General features: G+C 39.0%; 2 protein-coding genes across 3 annotated transcripts in view; both read left to right on the forward strand.

Moving 5' to 3' along the window:
- The window catches only part of FAM180A (family with sequence similarity 180 member A), a 45089-nt gene extending 42288 nt beyond the window's left edge, over nucleotides 1-2801 (forward strand). For both annotated transcript variants that reach the window (XM_085568626.1, XM_021551944.3), the window contains exon 3: nucleotides 196-2801. In XM_085568626.1, coding sequence (XP_085424752.1) covers nucleotides 196-537 — 342 coding nt within the window. In that variant the 3' untranslated portion in view covers nucleotides 538-2801. The remainder of the gene's footprint in view (nucleotides 1-195) is intronic.
- A 118-nt stretch (nucleotides 2802-2919) lies between these two features.
- The window catches only part of SLC13A4 (solute carrier family 13 member 4), a 29037-nt gene continuing 14201 nt past the window's right edge, over nucleotides 2920-17755 (forward strand). The window contains exons 1-6 of the mRNA XM_031507957.3: nucleotides 2920-5026; nucleotides 10648-10776; nucleotides 14176-14312; nucleotides 14518-14699; nucleotides 15394-15448; nucleotides 17076-17115. Coding sequence (XP_031363817.3) covers nucleotides 4862-5026; nucleotides 10648-10776; nucleotides 14176-14312; nucleotides 14518-14699; nucleotides 15394-15448; nucleotides 17076-17115 — 708 coding nt within the window. The 5' untranslated portion in view covers nucleotides 2920-4861. The remainder of the gene's footprint in view (nucleotides 5027-10647; nucleotides 10777-14175; nucleotides 14313-14517; nucleotides 14700-15393; nucleotides 15449-17075; nucleotides 17116-17755) is intronic.

Consider the following 17755-nt stretch of genomic DNA (forward strand, 5'->3'; position numbering starts at 1 on the left):
AGTAAACCCGTGGCTGTGTGATAGTTCACCAGAAAAGTGGGAACACATAGAAACTTTCTGATTTTTCCCACCTCCAGACAGTGCAACTGTCTACATGTGGCAAAAATTAAAGAGCCAAGGATATGTCGTTAATTCACATGTACTGTCTAGAGTCTCTTGGAGAAAATAAATAGCTGTGTTCTGATTTTGTACCAGTTTCTTTTAGCTGAGCTTGACATTGACAAAGGTCAGAGGATCTCCATCAAAGATGAGGAGCTGGCTTCCCTGAGGAAAGCTGCTGAGTTTGACACCATCTGCAATGAGATTATCCCCAAGAGCATCACAGAGATCCGCAGGCTGAGCAGCAGGCTGTCTTCCTACCCGAGGGTCCTCAAGAAGGAAGACTTTGAAAGGACAGTGCTGACCATGGTCTACACAGCCTACAGAGCTGCTCAGTCCCAGGGGCACCAGAAAGACACTTGGGCTGAATCCTTTGTCAACCTCTACAAAGCCCTGAAGAACGACTTGATGCTCCCATACAACAAACAGCCCTCATAATGGAAGGGGAGCAGCGGCTCAGCTGCCTGCTCTGGTCGGTGAAGGACACAGTAGCACAACCACCACTTTATTCTGTAAAGTTTCATAGCCTGCTTCGTGAAAGATTGTTCGTTTTCTGGCTCCCTCTTGTGGAGTCTGCTTTCTAGTCCCATGCTAAATGGTGAAAAACGTCTTCAGTCCTGAGAATTCGATTTTTTTTTGCTGGCTTGGAGGCACACTCTGTGACAGGAAAAGAAGGGAGTTTGTTGCACACCCAGGCAGACCCTTGTTTGAGGAAAACCCTTGACTCATCCTTTGGGTTTCCTATAAACAATACATAAATATAGTGTGCTTATGCTCGCATGCTGATGTGCAAGTGCTGGAGAGTGCTGATTGCCTAGCTGGGGAAACAAGCTCATGTTTGGCTGGCCAGTAAGAGAATATGACAGAGATTAAGGCCCGCTGTAAAAGGAAGAGGTTTCATAATGCCAGCCTTCAGAAATTATGCCACATATTATTCATTCCAAATGTTCTCATAAATAAGCACTCTCTGATTCACTTCATTGGGCTGAGCCAGTGTTTAATTGCAATAACATTTGCAGAAGACAAAGGGCATTGTGAAGATCAGCAGCAAACAATGCCTGTGAACGTATTCCCTGCTTCCTGGACTGTCCCAAACAGTCTGCAATGATTCTTTCATTATTTGCACATGAATTTGGTTCTGCTTCTTGTTTTTTTTTTTTAAAGGAACATGTATTTGTCCTCAGTGGAATCCAAGGCAAGACAAAAGCCCTATTTAATTTAAAAATGACATGTTTTTTCCTGGTTCTATCACTTGAACGTAGGTCTTCTAAACCTATGCTCCAGAATCCCATTGAGGCAAGGGAGGAACGTGCATTAAAACATACCTGGTGCTGAATTTGGCACTGTGGCTCTTTGTTGTTTTTTTTTTTTTTTTTGAACAGTAAATTGTATCATCATTTCAGTATCAGTGTGTGTCTGTGTGTCTGTGTGTCTGTGTGTATCTGTGTTCCTGCATGTGTGTGCACATGAGTGCTGAGTACATGGAAGAATCCCAAATTGTTCAGTGAACAATTGCATCTGACCACTTGGCAGAAAAGGCCATTTAACAATTCAGTGGTGCGAATTGTGAATTTGGGAGCAGCAAAGGAAAAACTGTAGAAATACTGCAACCAATTATAATGAAGTCCCCCCCCCGCCAAAAAAAAAATGAACAGAAAATAGACAGATAAAAGAAATCTATTTTGTCAGAAGGATGACTAGCTATGAAAATCCAGGCTCTGCTAAATCAAACTACCAAATGTTTGTGCACAAGAGATACAAACTCTGTTTTTCTATTAATATTAGAGTGCTTCTGTTTCCAGACTATGGGAAAATAGGTGAACATTTATTTAATCCTTTCCTATCATCAAGCTCTATTTTTCTATTGCATAATACATTAAGGATGCAAGTCCAAATCACAAATCCCCAACACTAAAACAGACCTAAGGATTACAGCCCAAGTTCTGAATCATGTTTAACTACTTTTGCATCTCTTGAGCAAAAGGAATTAATTCTTCTGTGTCTCTTAAAAGGGGCACTTCAAGGATTGGAGCTGAAAAAATCCACCCAGAAGCACAGCAAAGAGCAGATGGGAAAGGAAGCTGCAAACCTTAGGCACAAAGCTGTGAGCTACAAATATCTCTGCCTCCTCTGTTTGCACACACAGAGCTCATTACCCCCAAAGCAGCTTTATTTTCCTGCCCACATGCCCTTTGAGCCCTCAGCTTTATCACTGCCATGCTTTATAAACACATGAAGGGGAAATGCCACAGAGTGCAACACTGTCTTTCCAGCTCTGCTTCTTGGCTCCCTGAAACCCCACATGCTGGAAGAGCCTGGAACCAGGGCTATTCAAAAATGCCTCTTAGCCAGCTACTCCAATTCTGCAAAAATAGCAAGAAAGAGACATAGAGCAATCAGAGAAATACCTCCCAGCCATGCTCCTCACTCCACAACAAGACTGCCCAGCAGAGTTTACTAATCATAAAATATCCCATAAAAAAGAATTACAGATAGTTTTTAATAGCTTATAATTCCCTATGATAGACATACCATACTTACAAATTGGTAACTGAAACATTTATTTCCTCAACAGAAAATAAAGGTTTCATTTTACTGTGTGTAATGTAAGAAAAAGATTTATTCCTTGGGAAAGTGCTTGGACTACCCAGGTTAATTTAAGAGAGACTCTCAATGTAATAATAAAAACATTCTATATAAAAGTCCTTGCCTTTGCATTGTATTGATTTCAGCAGTAGATTTATTATTTTGCAGCTTCAGCTTGAGTAATTGCTTATCTCAGACTGTGAAACTCTTCATGGGAGCAACGGTACTGGAGAGAAGAGGGAACAGCCCTTCCCTCTGAAGGAGATAATAAACAGAAATGAGATGCCCTCTTTTTCCAGAGTTCAGGTGGAAATGAGCGCTCTGCCTTCAGGGAAGTTCTTTAGGCTTAGGGCATTTCCCTGTCTCAGTATTGCTTAAGGTGCAGGTCTAGGTTGTCTTCTCCCTATCTCAGATTTTGTCTTATCACTTTGGACTGAATCTTCTTTATGGGCAGTTGTTATCTCACAGGTTAGAAAACCATTGCCCTAAATGGCATATTTTATCCACTCTTTAATCTTATGTATCATAAAAATATGAAATAAGATTATATTTTCCTATTAAAAATAAAATATTTTTATGAACATTTTAGACTTTTTTATTATTATTATTTACTTTGTTTCTCTGAAACTATTTTAAAAAGTGATCCTGAGCTGTATTGGCCAACCCAAAATCTTCATATTAATTATAGCTTTTCTTCCAGATCTAGTTGTTAAATTTAACTGAAAGGTCTCAAGGTTCTGTTGCTTGATGCAAGTTTTAAGGTTTAGAAATCTAAGATACAATTAATTAATACATCTAATACAATACAATTAATTTCAAGAACTCACCCTGCACATCCAACTCCTCTGCAAGTCTGCATTTGCCAGGTTTCCAGGACTCAGGGTCACAGATGCATCACAGTCCAACCTGGGGAGCTCAGTTGATCATTGACTAGAAGAGGGTGGGCAGAGGACGGGCAAACAAGTTTGGAGAGCATGGAAAATCCCAGATATGTTCTTCCCATGAGATACAGAGCAAAAATACATTTGTCTGTCTACAGATGGTGCATGGAACCAGCTAGTGGGTTCAGTCCTAAATCTCCAGTGCTTTCTGCCCCACAAAAAAGCATTAATAACAGAAGAGTTGGAGAAATGTTTTTTCCCCTAGAAGACTAGAGTAGAAAGTGTAAGACTTCTCAATTTGATTTGTAACTCAATGGTTACTCAAGGCACACAAGTCAGTACAGAGATCAGCCCTTACTTTCTGAATTAGTGACATTCAAGGGTAGTGACGGAAGAAACATGAAGACAGAAGAGACTGTTCAGAAAACAACAATTATTTATTTATCATCAGTATAGGGACCTTGAAACAATAACAAACTGTTCAGCGGCCTAGAAAAGGTCTTTTTATATGTTTGTGGGAATGTCAGAAGGCTGTTGATTTTCTCAAATGTTCTGACTGAGTTTGGGACAATGGGTGGAGCAACTTCTACCTTCTGCAGTTCTCATTGGTGAATTAGAGTTGCCTGTAGCTTTTTAACAATTTTTTGTCTTGAGATAAGTATAATCCATGTTGGAATTAGTGCCCTGTGAATTCCAAGCTCAGGACAAAAGTAGGGTAAAGGTAGATACAAAATAGAAGCAAGGAAACAAAATCTGAAGGAACTGCAAATGGAGGGGGGGTTTGGTCTTTTCTTTAAAGAAGAAGTACCTGAAAATTTACTTCTATGCATTGGAAAATAAATTGTTTGGTTTAGTAATCTTCCAGCAGAAAAGAAACTGTATTTGAGACTTTCAGAGTATCAAACAGGAGGAAAAACAGCAGCTCAAAACATATCTTGCCTGGTTTATGAAAATGGAAATAACACCACCTGATGATGGAAGAAAAATACTTTGCAAAACATGGGAATAAGGATACAACATATCTACAACTGTGAGTCTGAATTAAAAAGAAAATTTTTCAAAATATCACTATGCTCCAACTTGCAAACCTCTGCATGTTATTGTGTGATAATAATTCAGATGTGCTTGTGAGCCCTACGTAAACTGATTGTCTTTTTAATCAAAAAACCTTTTCAAAACAACAGATTGAAGAATAAATAAAGTAAGAAAGATATTTTAGGTGGCTGTGGGGGTAGGAGATGAGGTTGTGAGAGTTTTCTGGGGGAGATCCAGTCACAGGTGAAGGAAAACGTGGCATGAAAATTGGAATATCTGAGGAACCAGAGAAGAATCTGAAGGAGAAGAAAGCCACCAGAAGGAGTATGGCAGTGATGAAGCAGATTCTCCGATCCAGAAATCTCTTGCTCGTTGTTCTCATTCCACTTCTGCTGCTTCCTCTGCCACTCATATACCCCAGCAGTGTAAGTATATTTTCATTTTCTTTTTATCAAAGCCTCTGAGTGCAGCAGTCCTGCTGATTAAGTGTGCAGCATGCAAAAAGAAAGACAAAGATGTCAAGAAGCACAGATCTTAGAAAAATCAAAGACTCATATTTGAAGGACTGTGAGGGTCACTAAGAAATTATCACTAAGAGCTAGAGCGACCTTGTGGTGTCACAAGAAGAGAGGAAGAGCCAGGTGAAGCTAGAAAAGTAATTCTTTAAAGCAGAAATGCTGCATCTCTTTCTAAAATAATATTGTGTGGAAGGGGGAACAGAACAAACACATCCATGACATTTTCTTTAAAAAGAGGTCTGTAAAATGAATGCTTATAGAATCTTTAGTTTTTAGTAATAAGTAAGCATGGAGGGACTATTTCAAGTATGGGTTTATAAAGACAGCAACTCAGGTGTGGCAGGAGCTGAGACTGGGTGACAGTGCGTGGCACTGACTGCTCCAGAGCAGCTGTAGGCACCTCTGCTGGAACATTGCAGCTCTGACACTGGCATACACAGCAATGCAAAGGAGGAATATTCTGTGCTTAACACACAGACCAGGGAAAGGAGTGAGTGCAGCTGGGTTCTTGACACTGCTTTGGAGATACTGATTGCCTTGACCACATGGTAAAGTCCTCTCTTTGCACATCTCTGCAGTTGTAACCCATAAAATAGCAATGCTTTCCTACCTTAGGGACTTTAACTTACCAAAATCTGCAATGTATTAAAGATCTGCAGCTTTTTCTTCCCCATAGACCTATAGATAAATCTATCCAAAACGTGCAGCAATATCCACTCCATCCTCTACCCCGCTAAAAATTCATTCTTCCTTAAAGTATCAGGGGATTTACTAATACCAGTACTTTACCCAATAGAAATGCAAAAGATTAGAAATTGAATAGCTGATTTCAAAAACAAACCAGTAAGATTTTGTTTGGAAAATAAACCAGGATTCATAGAAAGAAACAGTTCCCGCACCACTGAAATGCATGTTGCACTTTGAGTTTTCCTGCTTTGAACTTCAATGTATTTTGGCTGTTCTCTTACAGTGCTTTATCATCTCTTTTATCTCAAAAGAGGGAATGAATAACAGACAATTGTGCTCTTCAGGGAAAGAAAGGCTCACCTTTTCACAGAGGCTTGTCCTACAGAGGGGTTTAATCTCCCCTGATGTCGCTGGAAGGGTGACATGAAAAGAGATGTTCCTGATGCTCAGCCAAGAGGATTGTAAAGCAGCACCTTATGGCTGCTGAGGCAGGAGTTCACTGGCAGGATTGCTGCAAGAATTGCTGTTGTACAGTACAAAGCTCCTCTGCACTGTCACTCCGCACCTCGTGGTGCTGCTTTACTGCAAAGTGATGTGAAAATCCATCCAGGGGAGATTTACATCCACTTTGTATATATGTGAGTGACCACAGAGGGTAAAGTACAGCTGACAATCTGACCAAGACCTGGGAAAATGCTTCTAGTGCTATTAAGCTACAGTGCTATTAAGTTAACTCAGCTGACAGTACACTATCCAAGTGCTTTTGTGTAGATTTTACTTTGTTACAACTATGATTACTTTTTAAATTTGAAGATTAAATGCCTGTATTTTTACAATTATATTAGGGTTTTTTTGGGTTTTTTAATAGAGATTGAAATTACCAGGTCATTTACATTTGCATTTCTGCAGGGAATCAGCTTGCAATTTCTTTGATAATACCAGCACATCTCTGCAAAGTTCAAAGGAGCATTACATGTGTAGTGGCGAGAGAGATCAAAGGGAGCACAAGGACTCAGAATTGCTGGTAGATGCTGCTAATGGGAATAAAGTTCATAGCTTCTTTTATATTATTTTGTGAAAAGAAATGGTTGGGTGAAGAATAAATTTGAGAAAATTTATTCAATTTTTTTCCCCTTCTGGAGTTACAACTGAACTTGTACCACAGATTTGGACATACATAAATTCCTTTCAGGTCAAAAAAAAAATGTGTGCTTTACAAACCAAGGTCTTTTTCATTCTGTCCTCATTTCCTTCATTGTTTACAGTGACATGTGAGCATCTTTGCTTCTTTTTTGTAATCTTTATCCACTTTTTTGTCATAAAGCCACCAGAGATACCACAAGGCATGCCACATGATTTCAGTCAGTTGAGGACAGGCTTTCTGTGACCACTGCTGCTGTGGACACACTGCACCCAGTCGAGGACATTTGGATGACTCCTGAAAGTCACCTGTTGGCAGAGCTGTGAGACCTGCAGTATCAGGGATTTTGGCATACTGATATGCCAAATCAGTAGAATGGCCCCTAAAGCACAGAACATGCCCTGAAGAGCCACAGTTGACATATTTTCATTCACCTTTCATTTTATTTACCAAATAAAGCTGAAGGATGGAATTTTTAAAAATTATTATTTATTATTCTTTTTTATTATTATTTATTATTTAATTATTTACCAAGCTGAAGGATGGAATTTCAGCATAATCCCATAAAATCAAAAATGTTATTCCAGAGGCTGGACTACCACTTTGCAGAGCTTAACCACATATCTGCATGCAAGATATGCAATGGGCAAATAGGTGGGCAAATTTCCAAAACAGAATTTATTCTTCCTTTTAATCATTCTGAGATCCTTGGATATTTTACTTACAGAAGTTTTATGCATGACCCTTAGTGTGGAGTTTTTAGCCATGGCTTCCTTTCAGCTCTTCTTTTAACCTAAGGGGCTGACTGAAGAGAGATAATTAGATGACAATCCCTCCAACCATCACGTGCTTTCCTATTCCCTGCTTCAAGCTATGAGGTGGGTTTAACAGAATTTTTCAGCTGTAAAACAATAAGTGAGGAGGGTGAAACAGTTAAAATTATACTGCCACTGCTTCAGTGTAATACTTAGTAGCTCTGGTAACCATTAATTAAATATATAAACTCAGTTCAATTAAATAGAAGAGATTAATATGGTTTCTCTTGGAAACCAACTGAGAAAATAAATAAAATTGCCAGACAAGCCGATTAAGTTTTTAGTGGAGATTAGCAAGCTTGGCTTTCCCAGTACTTGCTTACAGTTTTGTACCATTTAAAAATGCTATTTATTTGGTTTTTTTCTTTTGTAAAATGATTACAGCCTAGTGTACAGGAAACACAAAGACTTAGTGCTCATCCCAGTAAGGTTTTGGTAGAGATGCAAATTTCCTCTATCCTATTCCATTTTCACTACCAGCCTACTTTTTTTGCCACACCCAGAGGAGTAATAGGAAATTACATAATTGCTCAAAGAAATTAGAAGTACATTTTTGGAGTGAGAAAATGGTTTGGCTACCCCTTGGATCTTACATCTGGACTGCTCTGAAATAAAAAATCATTGATTCTTCTTTAATTAGAAGTTATTTTTCTCCTCAGACAACTGCTGAATCTGATATAGAACCTATGCAAACATTAGCAGAAGCTGATGAGTTAAAAATGTGTTGGAGTCACTAGGTCACAAAAAAGGCCCCATGCTCTGCTCTCTGTGGAATATTAGCTTTGAGGTACAATGTAGTTAAATGTGACTGAGCAGCAAGTTGGCTAATTCAGAGCTAAATTTCTCCAGCAGCCTTTCAGATACTCTTTATGACCTCTCAAGTAATTGGAGATTATCTGCTCAAAGGAACTATTCTTGTAAATCTATTTCAGTTATTTTGGTGGCCCTGCTTCATAGAATCACAGAGTCATAAAATCATTAATGTTGGAAAAGACTTCTAAGACCAAGTCCTGCTCACCAGCACTGCCCTGTTCACCACCAAACCATATTCCCAAGGGCCACATCCACGTGTCCTCTGAAAGCTTCCAGGGATGGTGGATCCACCACCTCTATGGGCAATCTATTCCAATCCCTGACCACCTTACCACTGAAGACATTTTCCCTAATATTCGATATAAACCTAACCTGGCTTTGTTGAATTGTAACTGTTTAATGTCACACTTTTCTGAAAAAGGAGTCAGAGCAAGATCTGGCAGCTAATTTAAGTCCAAGCTTCTGAGTAACTTTGGTTACAGTTCTTGCACAAGTAAAGGAAATAGTACATACCAATCTATCTTAACTTCTTCTCTGGGCTGTGTTCTGCCTGTTGTTAGCATAAGCTGGATTTCAAAAAAAAAGATGAACATCTGATTGTGGCTTTTTTAGAGGGAATGTAAATATGAAATCTATAAAGATGAATTTAAATACAAGTTATTGATTAACTTCATCCCTGTGTAATTTCACTAGGCTTTACCACCTTGTTCACAAAACTGATTGAAAACAATGAAATGTAAAACATGCTCTTCAATTTGCACAAGGATCTGTGAGAATTGCTTGTGAGACCTCTTGAAAGCTGCTTTATTTAGAAGTCATCCAGCAAGGATAAATGTATAAAATATAAAATTATATTTTAAGAGACTCCAATAGCATTTGTGATCAGTGAATTTTCTACAAAATAGCCATTTGTGAGCTGTGACTCCATATGGCTTCATAAGCTCATATGGAACATGTGGTGCATAATGAAGAATAGATCAATTTATAGCTGGAGTAAATCAGTGCAGACCTACTAACTGCCATTGAACAGCAGGTTAAGGCAAGTACAGGACTTGGCTTCAAATTTGAGAAAGGGAAAGAAAATAAAAAAACTTTTCCTGAGGATAGTTTCTGTAATTATTACTAGCAGACATCCCCATTTCTAAGTATAAAGAGCTATTGCTGAATACAACAAACTCAGCATAAGGAGAACTCCAATGAGAGCCATAAATAAAGACATTTCTAAAGAAATGGACCAGAAGACTTCCATTCACTAGCTGTGCTTTCCTGTAAGAATATTCAGCAGATAGCACTTTTCTCTACCATATCCCAACTCCCCATTACTTGCTCACCATGATGATCTCATGCCTTTTTCAACCAGAACCTTGGACAGCAGAAAATTTGTTTAATTAACTCCTTTCACCCATTGCCTCCTACCCTGCAGGCCTGTGGTCTTCTTCCAAAGGTCTGTAGAAATTACCTGAGCAAATAAAATCAGCTAACAAAAATGTTTGCACATTGCTTAAAAAACAAAACAAATAAAAACAAAAAATAAATCAAAACAACAACAAAAACCCAAACAAACACAAAAACCCCAAACCAACCCAGGTTTCCGGAGCATTTTCCAAAATAACTACAAGGTAATTTTATGGCAAATATGAATGTTCTCCTCTGGTCCTGAAAACTGTCTTTATCCAGGACTGGAGAGAAAAATATGCTGAGATAACAGGTCAACAGGTCTAATCTGAGGAGTAATGACTGAGTTCTTGGTAAATATTGGATTATGGAAATCAAACTAATTTGCAAATGCACTTGAAGCCATTATTTTGCTGATAAACAGGCTTATCCCAACACTTTGCCTTGGATTATCTGTGAAAACTTTCATTAGAATCCTCTTCTGACACTCTCCTTTCAGAAGGCAGCCAAGATTTCACATCCAAACAGCTGCACCTTTGGAAGTCCCAGCACAGTCCTTTTTGGTTTTTTTTAACCCAGGCACCCACAGTCTGAAGAATCCTCTGGGTGAGTTCACAGGGCTGCCCACAGCATGTGGTGGGGCAGTAACACTCACCCCCTGTGCTTTGTCCCTGCAGGAAGCCTCGTGTGCCTACGTGCTCATCGTGACAGCTGTGTACTGGGTCTCTGAAGCAGTTCCTCTTGGGGCAGCAGCCTTGGTTCCTGCTTTCCTCTACCCTCTCTTTGGGGTCATGAAGTCCAGCGAGGTCAGACCATTGTGTGGTTTTATCATTTAATGTTCTTACTCTCAGGTAATTATCTGAACGAGGCGGATTGTCAGAATTCAAAATGTCTCTCAGACATTTCTGGAGGTTCCAGGCCTTGGTCAGAAGCATTCTAGACCCTGGCAGGCAGCTGGAAACAGCTGTGATTTTGAGTTTGAGCCATGGAATGAGTTACCCACTTTGAAAGTGGAACAAGCAGTCACAAAAGGTTAGATAGTATAGTAAAAGTAGTTACAAAACAGAGGGGATATTTTTTTAGTATTGTACAGGGGGATTTTAACACCTTTTAACAGGTGGGTTCTTACTTTGTACATGGGGGTCAGAAGTTCTAAGATGGAGGAAAGCGGGCTGATCCTGTTCTTCCTCCTTCTTCTTCCTTACCTCCATGTTCTTGGTGATGTTGGCATTTATGGATTGGTTTAGAGTAGAAAAGCACTTTGTAATATAGGTAGTAGGTATTGGGGGAAAACTATAAACATGTAATACGTAATAAATCATATAAAAGATAGCAGCAGCCCTGGGCAGGGGGAGAGAAGAAGAAGACAGCAGACAGAGAGGATGTCAGGGTGTGTGTGCCTCTACCCAGGCCGCTGACCAAGCAGCCGCAGCCCGAGAAGACAATCTTTTAGATAACTGACAATAAACTGCCTTGAGACCAAACAGCAAGAGCCTGCGGAGTTTTTTTTTGGAAGCACAGGTTGGAGGAGGAATTTCACCACCACATGGGACCCCAGAATAAGGCCGGGGTTCTCACAGCAGATCTTAGTGCAGCATCAAGGCTTAGAGGCTTGGGAGGCAGAAGTGTACATCCTGTGATGTATAACTGGGACCCACCAGCCCTTTCTTCATCTGAGGATAGATATAGCATATAAGATAGGCTATAATAGCTGGGAGAGGTGTCCATCCTTTCAGCTCCTGCATCACCAACAATTACCAAAACCTATTGCACCAAAGGATCCCATCTCTGCCCTCCTCAAATCCATGTGAACAGCAGCTATACGATAAAGCTTCCTTCCAACAGTAAAGTTTAGTATAGTGTAGTAAAGATTCCTTCCAATTTTATTTATTATGGATGTCATATAAGGCAAGAGGCTACATATGCTAAAACCTGTTACCATCTACTGGTAAAGACCAGATAATTTTGTTATCCAGGTGAATGTCTAACCTTTTTCAAAGCTGTAACCTTCTGTTGCACTGTAGCCAAAAGTTCTCAGGCAAAGGAGGAGCTGTACAAAAAAGTTGCTATGATCAGACGTGAATTTTCTTACTTGAGGTTTTTTTGAATGTTCATTTCTTTCATTATATGCCAAGAATTTATTTTATTTTCTCTGCAACTTTTTTCCCCTGCCTTTTTCTATCTCTTTTTAGGGGGTGAGGGAACAGCACATTTGATTTAAGGATGAGTAATACAGATAAGAATGTAGGGAATATGTAGCAAACATAAAATTGTTGGATTTCTCTCACAATATAGCACTGGGAATACCCATAAATGGATAGAAACAAGCATGAGCCAAGAGTTTAATGACTGCTTATTCCCCCAAGTTTTGTAATAAAATGAGATACATTTTCATACCAACACAATTCAGTATTTTCACAATCTTTTTTTGCTAACATAAAGCTAAAGTAGTTGGGCATTTTCATTAAAAATTTGGCAGCACATTGGAGAAGGAAATTTAATGTCTGCCTGAGAGAAATTCCACACAATAGCAAATAAAGTGACAGTAAGATTAATGCAAGAAATGTATTATTTGCTTTAGGAACTGAAATAAATCCCTGCATTCAAAAATAAACAACTCTGAAGCACTATTTCCAATCTGCTGTTCTGGATTGACTCTTGCCTAGAAATTTACTACTATTTAAGATACAAATTATTCACAGGGGCTTAAGAACATGAACCAGTGTCATATATATGTATGACGCTGGTATATATATATATATATATATATATATATATATATATGTATGTATGTATGTATGTATGTATGTTGGTATTAATGAGACTATTAGCATTCACTTATTTCTCCAACTGCCTATGAAAGGAATAAAAGAGAAAAAAACCCACAGATTCTTCATGCTGCTGGATTGATGAATTTCCTTAATTCACCTCATTATTTTTTTGAAAAGGTAGCAGGAAAATAAAGAGAGTTAATGAGAAAAAAAAAAAAGATATTTCACCAAATATCACCAAAAAATGGGATATTTAAAAGTTCTGGCACAGAATTATGATGGCCAAGTCTATTTAGTCACCATAGGAATTTATTAAATAAATGTCATTAAATATATATCTTATTGCAGATTTCACAAAATAACATTATTTTCATTCTTGCATTTTATGGAGGAGCATCAGTATAACTGAGGAATGGGGAAAAAAATTGCTTCTTCTTATCTTAATTGTTTTAGGATACTGGAACCTACATTTCATTAGAGAACTAGTTTTAAACTGAAGAAATTGCATTTTTTGAAAAATATTCCAGCAACAGCCTAGGAAGGATTGCGTCAAAATGAAAGGAAAAATTTCGTTAGGCTTCAAGCATCTGTTTGTAAATTTTATTTTCTTCCATTTTGTTTGTTTTTACAGAAGTATGTGTATATGTTTGAGTAAGAACTTTATGGTTGGCCTAATTTGTCATTTTTTCAGTTGCTTCACAGAGTATCTTCTCATACTTTAGCAAGACCCACATCCACAATTCCTGCTTTGGAGGTGGTGTCTGAATATATTCCCGAGCCAGTGATGATTTTTGCTCATTGTCTTTAAATTTGTTATTTTTCTTGAAATTTTCCCCTCTTTTCCTGATAAAATAGAAATGGATTTCCAATGTGACAAGTTTTGACAGAGGATCTGAGGATCACTGCAGCAATATAGAAACCTTTTTTTATAGCATTCAAAGAGCAAGGCCTAAAGGACTTTTTTTTCTGACGCTATAGGTTCTAGGGATGCCACATTTTGCCCAAAAGCTGAAAAAGACAGAAAATATATAGACAAGATAGACAACAATACCTCCAGAATGAAAAAGCACATGAAGCACATGAATAATCTGCCTTCAGTGCAGTTTTGTCTGTGTTTCCATCTGAGCCTAGTTGAGAATGACTGACTCACTGCAGGCACTGGACATCCTGCTTGCAAATACATTTCTCTTGATCTTTTCAAAACTCAGAAGCCTATAAACAATAGGGGATAGAGCTTTATTTGTAAACACAACAAGAAAGAAATTAAAGATAATATTTTGATTTATGAATTCTTCATTTTCTCCAGCTACCTATTATTCGTACTTGAGGGAGCAAAAATGCATTATGCTGTATTTTTTCTCATTCAGCATGCTTTCTGTGTAGGGTATTTACTGCTTTTTTTAACTGGCTGCTTCCCCCTGGTCCTTAATGCAGGTGGCTGCTGAATATTTCAAGAACACAACTTTGCTCCTCATGGGTGTGATTTGTGTGGCAGCTTCTGTAGAAAAGTGGAATCTCCACAAGCGAATTGCTCTACGCATGGTGATGATGGCTGGAGCCAAGCCAGGCATGTGAGTGAACCTTTGGCATTGGGGTAATCTGAGGTTGAGAGCAGCAGCGTGAAACCATTCTGATCTTCCCATTCAGGGGTAAAAGTTACCTGGGTTTGGGGTATTTTTTATACCCATCTTTCCTTTAAGAGTTTGAAAGCTTACAATCTTCCCCTCCTTTTTCTGCCACCTCCGACTCCCTGTGTTTCCCTGCGCTGCACTCCAGGTTGCTCCTTTGCTTTATGTGCTGCACCACGGTGCTCTCCATGTGGCTCTCCAACACCTCCACCACAGCCATGGTGATGCCAATCGTGGAGGCAGTGCTCCAGGAGCTGGTGAATGCTGAGGAGGAGTGTGAGGTCATCACAATGGCAGGCAGCACCATTGCTGAAGAAAACAAGCCAATAGGTATTTGTCAGTATTGGCATTCACTCTTTTCTCATTTGTTTGTCAGTGACCAGACTTGTTGATGCATAAAATTGAAATTCTGTTGAGGTCAGATCTGCCCGATTTATACTGCCAAAAACACTGATATGTATTCTTCCTTTTTGTACTCTGCTATTCCTTTCAAAAAATTAAAGGAAATTTTACAAGTGATGGAAGAATAGGAGTTGAAAGCTATTTATACTGAATCAGGGCACCTGCTGTAGCTGTGTGTCATAAACTCTTGGTCATAGGATTTTTCCGGGGTGGAAGGAAACCTTTGGGAAAAAAGTCCAGGAAATTTAGAAGAGGCTCAGAAGTTTTCTCTTGACAATCCCATAATAAAAAATTGATAAGAGCTCTAAGGTTCATTTTGTTCATTCCTTCCCAGAAGAAAAAGGCTGAGGAAGAAAAAAATCTCTCTTTTCTTTCACTTTACAGTTTCCAGCCTGAAAATTATTTCATCCAACCTTGTCTATTATACATAGGTATCGTAGTCTTTTAATTGCCAGATGCACATGATCAATACAATAGAAAATAATTAAATGCCACATCAAGAGAGCACCTGAGACTATTTGAACAAGCTTCTGTTTGCAGCAGCTCCTCCAGGTGCAGGACTATGAGCCAGGGGCTTGGCTCAGTTCTTACCCCAAGGCTGTTCTCTGTTCTTCTGTTGCAGGCCTCGGTGAAAAGCACAGCCAACCTTCCCTGGAGCTTATCTTCATCAATGAGGAGTAAGAATGAACCCTGTACACCAGGACTGGACATTTGATCCCTACACAGGTCGCAATGAGATGAACCCAGGAGTAGAGCAAGGAAGGGCAAGCAAAAACTTGCAAGTGAATGTTTCACATGTGACTGACAAGGAAGGCTTACATGATAGATGGGACTAATGCAGTGGTCTGGACTAAAACTTCACAGTATTGATTCATTTTTTAACATTATGGATGTTTTAGGGAGAAGGAAAATATTTCTAGGGGTTTGAAAGCTCTTTTGAAATCTGAGTTTGTGCTGTATAAGGAAGTGCTGTCCACAGGTTTTTATTCTGGTCCCCTGAAGGATCAGTGATGAAGATCAAAGTAGAGCATGGACTGCTCACAGGACATATCCAGAGGGACATCATTTACAGGGCCTTTCTGAAGAAAGTCTGAAATGCCTGCATTTAAGAGAGATGAGAGTGGAGGGCAGGGGGATATGGGGAGAGGGAGAACCCACAAAAAACCACCCCTCCTCCCCTACAAAATTTGTAGAAATTTTATTTAAATAGAGACACATTTCTTCAGAGGTTTGAAACACTGATAGTTTCTATTTGGGATAGAATCTAGTAAGGGGAAAAGGTAAATCAAGTAAAGGACTAATTGCTTTGTCAAATTATCTAATTAACCATCAGTTCAAGATATACAAGATGGTATACACAGCTAATGTTCTAAAAAATTATTATAGGTCAATTCTGAAGAGCATTTTATGGAGTGTGAGAACAAAATTGCACAGTCCCTTTTTGAGCTCCTTCTATATTGTTTGCAACTGCTCAAAATAAAAGAGAAACAAGTTTCTTTTCCTTTAAATTGCTATTTGCCTTAAAACAAATATTATAATAAGAACAGCAGTGGTTGATGACTTTAAATTAACTTGTGAGCTCTAAATAATTTTCTCATTAATCTAGAGACTATTTGGGTCCTCCAATATTCCCTCAGTTTCTCCCAGCCATATCTCTTTTTATCCCATCCCATATTTTCTATGCAATATAGAATCAAATGTTCAGATTGGCATTGTGCCATTAATCCCTTCAACCCTTACTGAAGAGTATATGTGGGATATTTCAAACAGAACTATTATTCAAATAGGATTACTTGGAAAAGAGCTTTAAATTTGGCAGGAAGAGTAGCATGTCTTCTGGAAATTACTTCAGTGGATTGTTTGAATGATCCACACGCCACACAGGGCAGGTTTTAGGGAAGGCTTTAATGTGGTACAGGTAGGTACTCAGAAACAGCATTGGAAGAGTTAGCAGAGGAAGAATTTGACTAGAACAGGCAGCAGTGGTGCTGGACTGCCTGGTGACTGAGAGAGAGAATGGAGTCCTCTCCTGGAATGGGGTAAATACTACCAAGAAACAAACCTTTTCTTGCATGGGGGTGGAACTCCACAGTTACACAGCTAGAGATTGAGCTATGAAACATAACAGTGACTCTTATTGTTTGGCCAAGAGCCCACATAAGAGGTTCTAATAAGTGGTATTCAGCATTTCAGTAGGCACTAGTTCCCCTGCAGATGTTGCCTCTCCCACCCATGATGTGTGCCTCTTGCAGGAGCTGGGTTAACAGGCATTTTAAAAACATATTTCCCTTTCTTTGTTTTTAGTGCTACTACTACTGACTTCAGTTCCCTGATGCACTCAAAGGTATTGTCATAGGTGGCATCTTCTGTGCTAAACTGTCTTCTAATACGGGAGCCAGCAGAGCAAAATGCACACAGCTCTGGAAAAACTGTTGGTCCCTTTATTTCAAATGTGTGGTGGTTTTTGGCAGAAAGTAGGTATTGCAGAATGTCCTGCTTTGTATTCGACCTGTCAGCCTGCTTGCACAAATCAGTCGGGGAACATTAGCTCTGTAACAGCAACAACAGAAGTACAAAACCATAGAAGTCTGTTGTACTCCTTGCTGGAGATCCTGAGATCCGTCAGTGAACTAACAATTCCATATGGGTTATAGCAAATTCAGATATGATCTTTTGTTGTTCCAGTATTGCCAGCTTCTGAAACTGAGAATTCTCAAGTTGCTACAGCAGCCTGCACATATCACAAAGCTACAGGCTCAAGGGACCTGTTAGAGTCACCCACATGACAGAGGGAGACCTAATCTGACTTTAAAATCACCAAAAAAAAAAAAAAAAAAAAGCAGGTGGTTTAAACATATTTCCCCCCAGTGTAAAATTAAAAATTAACAGCTGATTTTAGTGGGTTGGATTTTATTGTAGTTTTGGATCCTTTTTTTCTTTTTCCTTTTTTTGTCCCCAAAGCCTGCCACCCAGTACCTTTACAA

Source organism: Lonchura striata, chromosome 1A, assembly GCF_050655825.1.
Source record: "Lonchura striata isolate lonStrDom1 chromosome 1A, ASM5065582v1, whole genome shotgun sequence".
Lineage (NCBI taxonomy): Eukaryota > Metazoa > Chordata > Aves > Passeriformes > Estrildidae > Lonchura > Lonchura striata.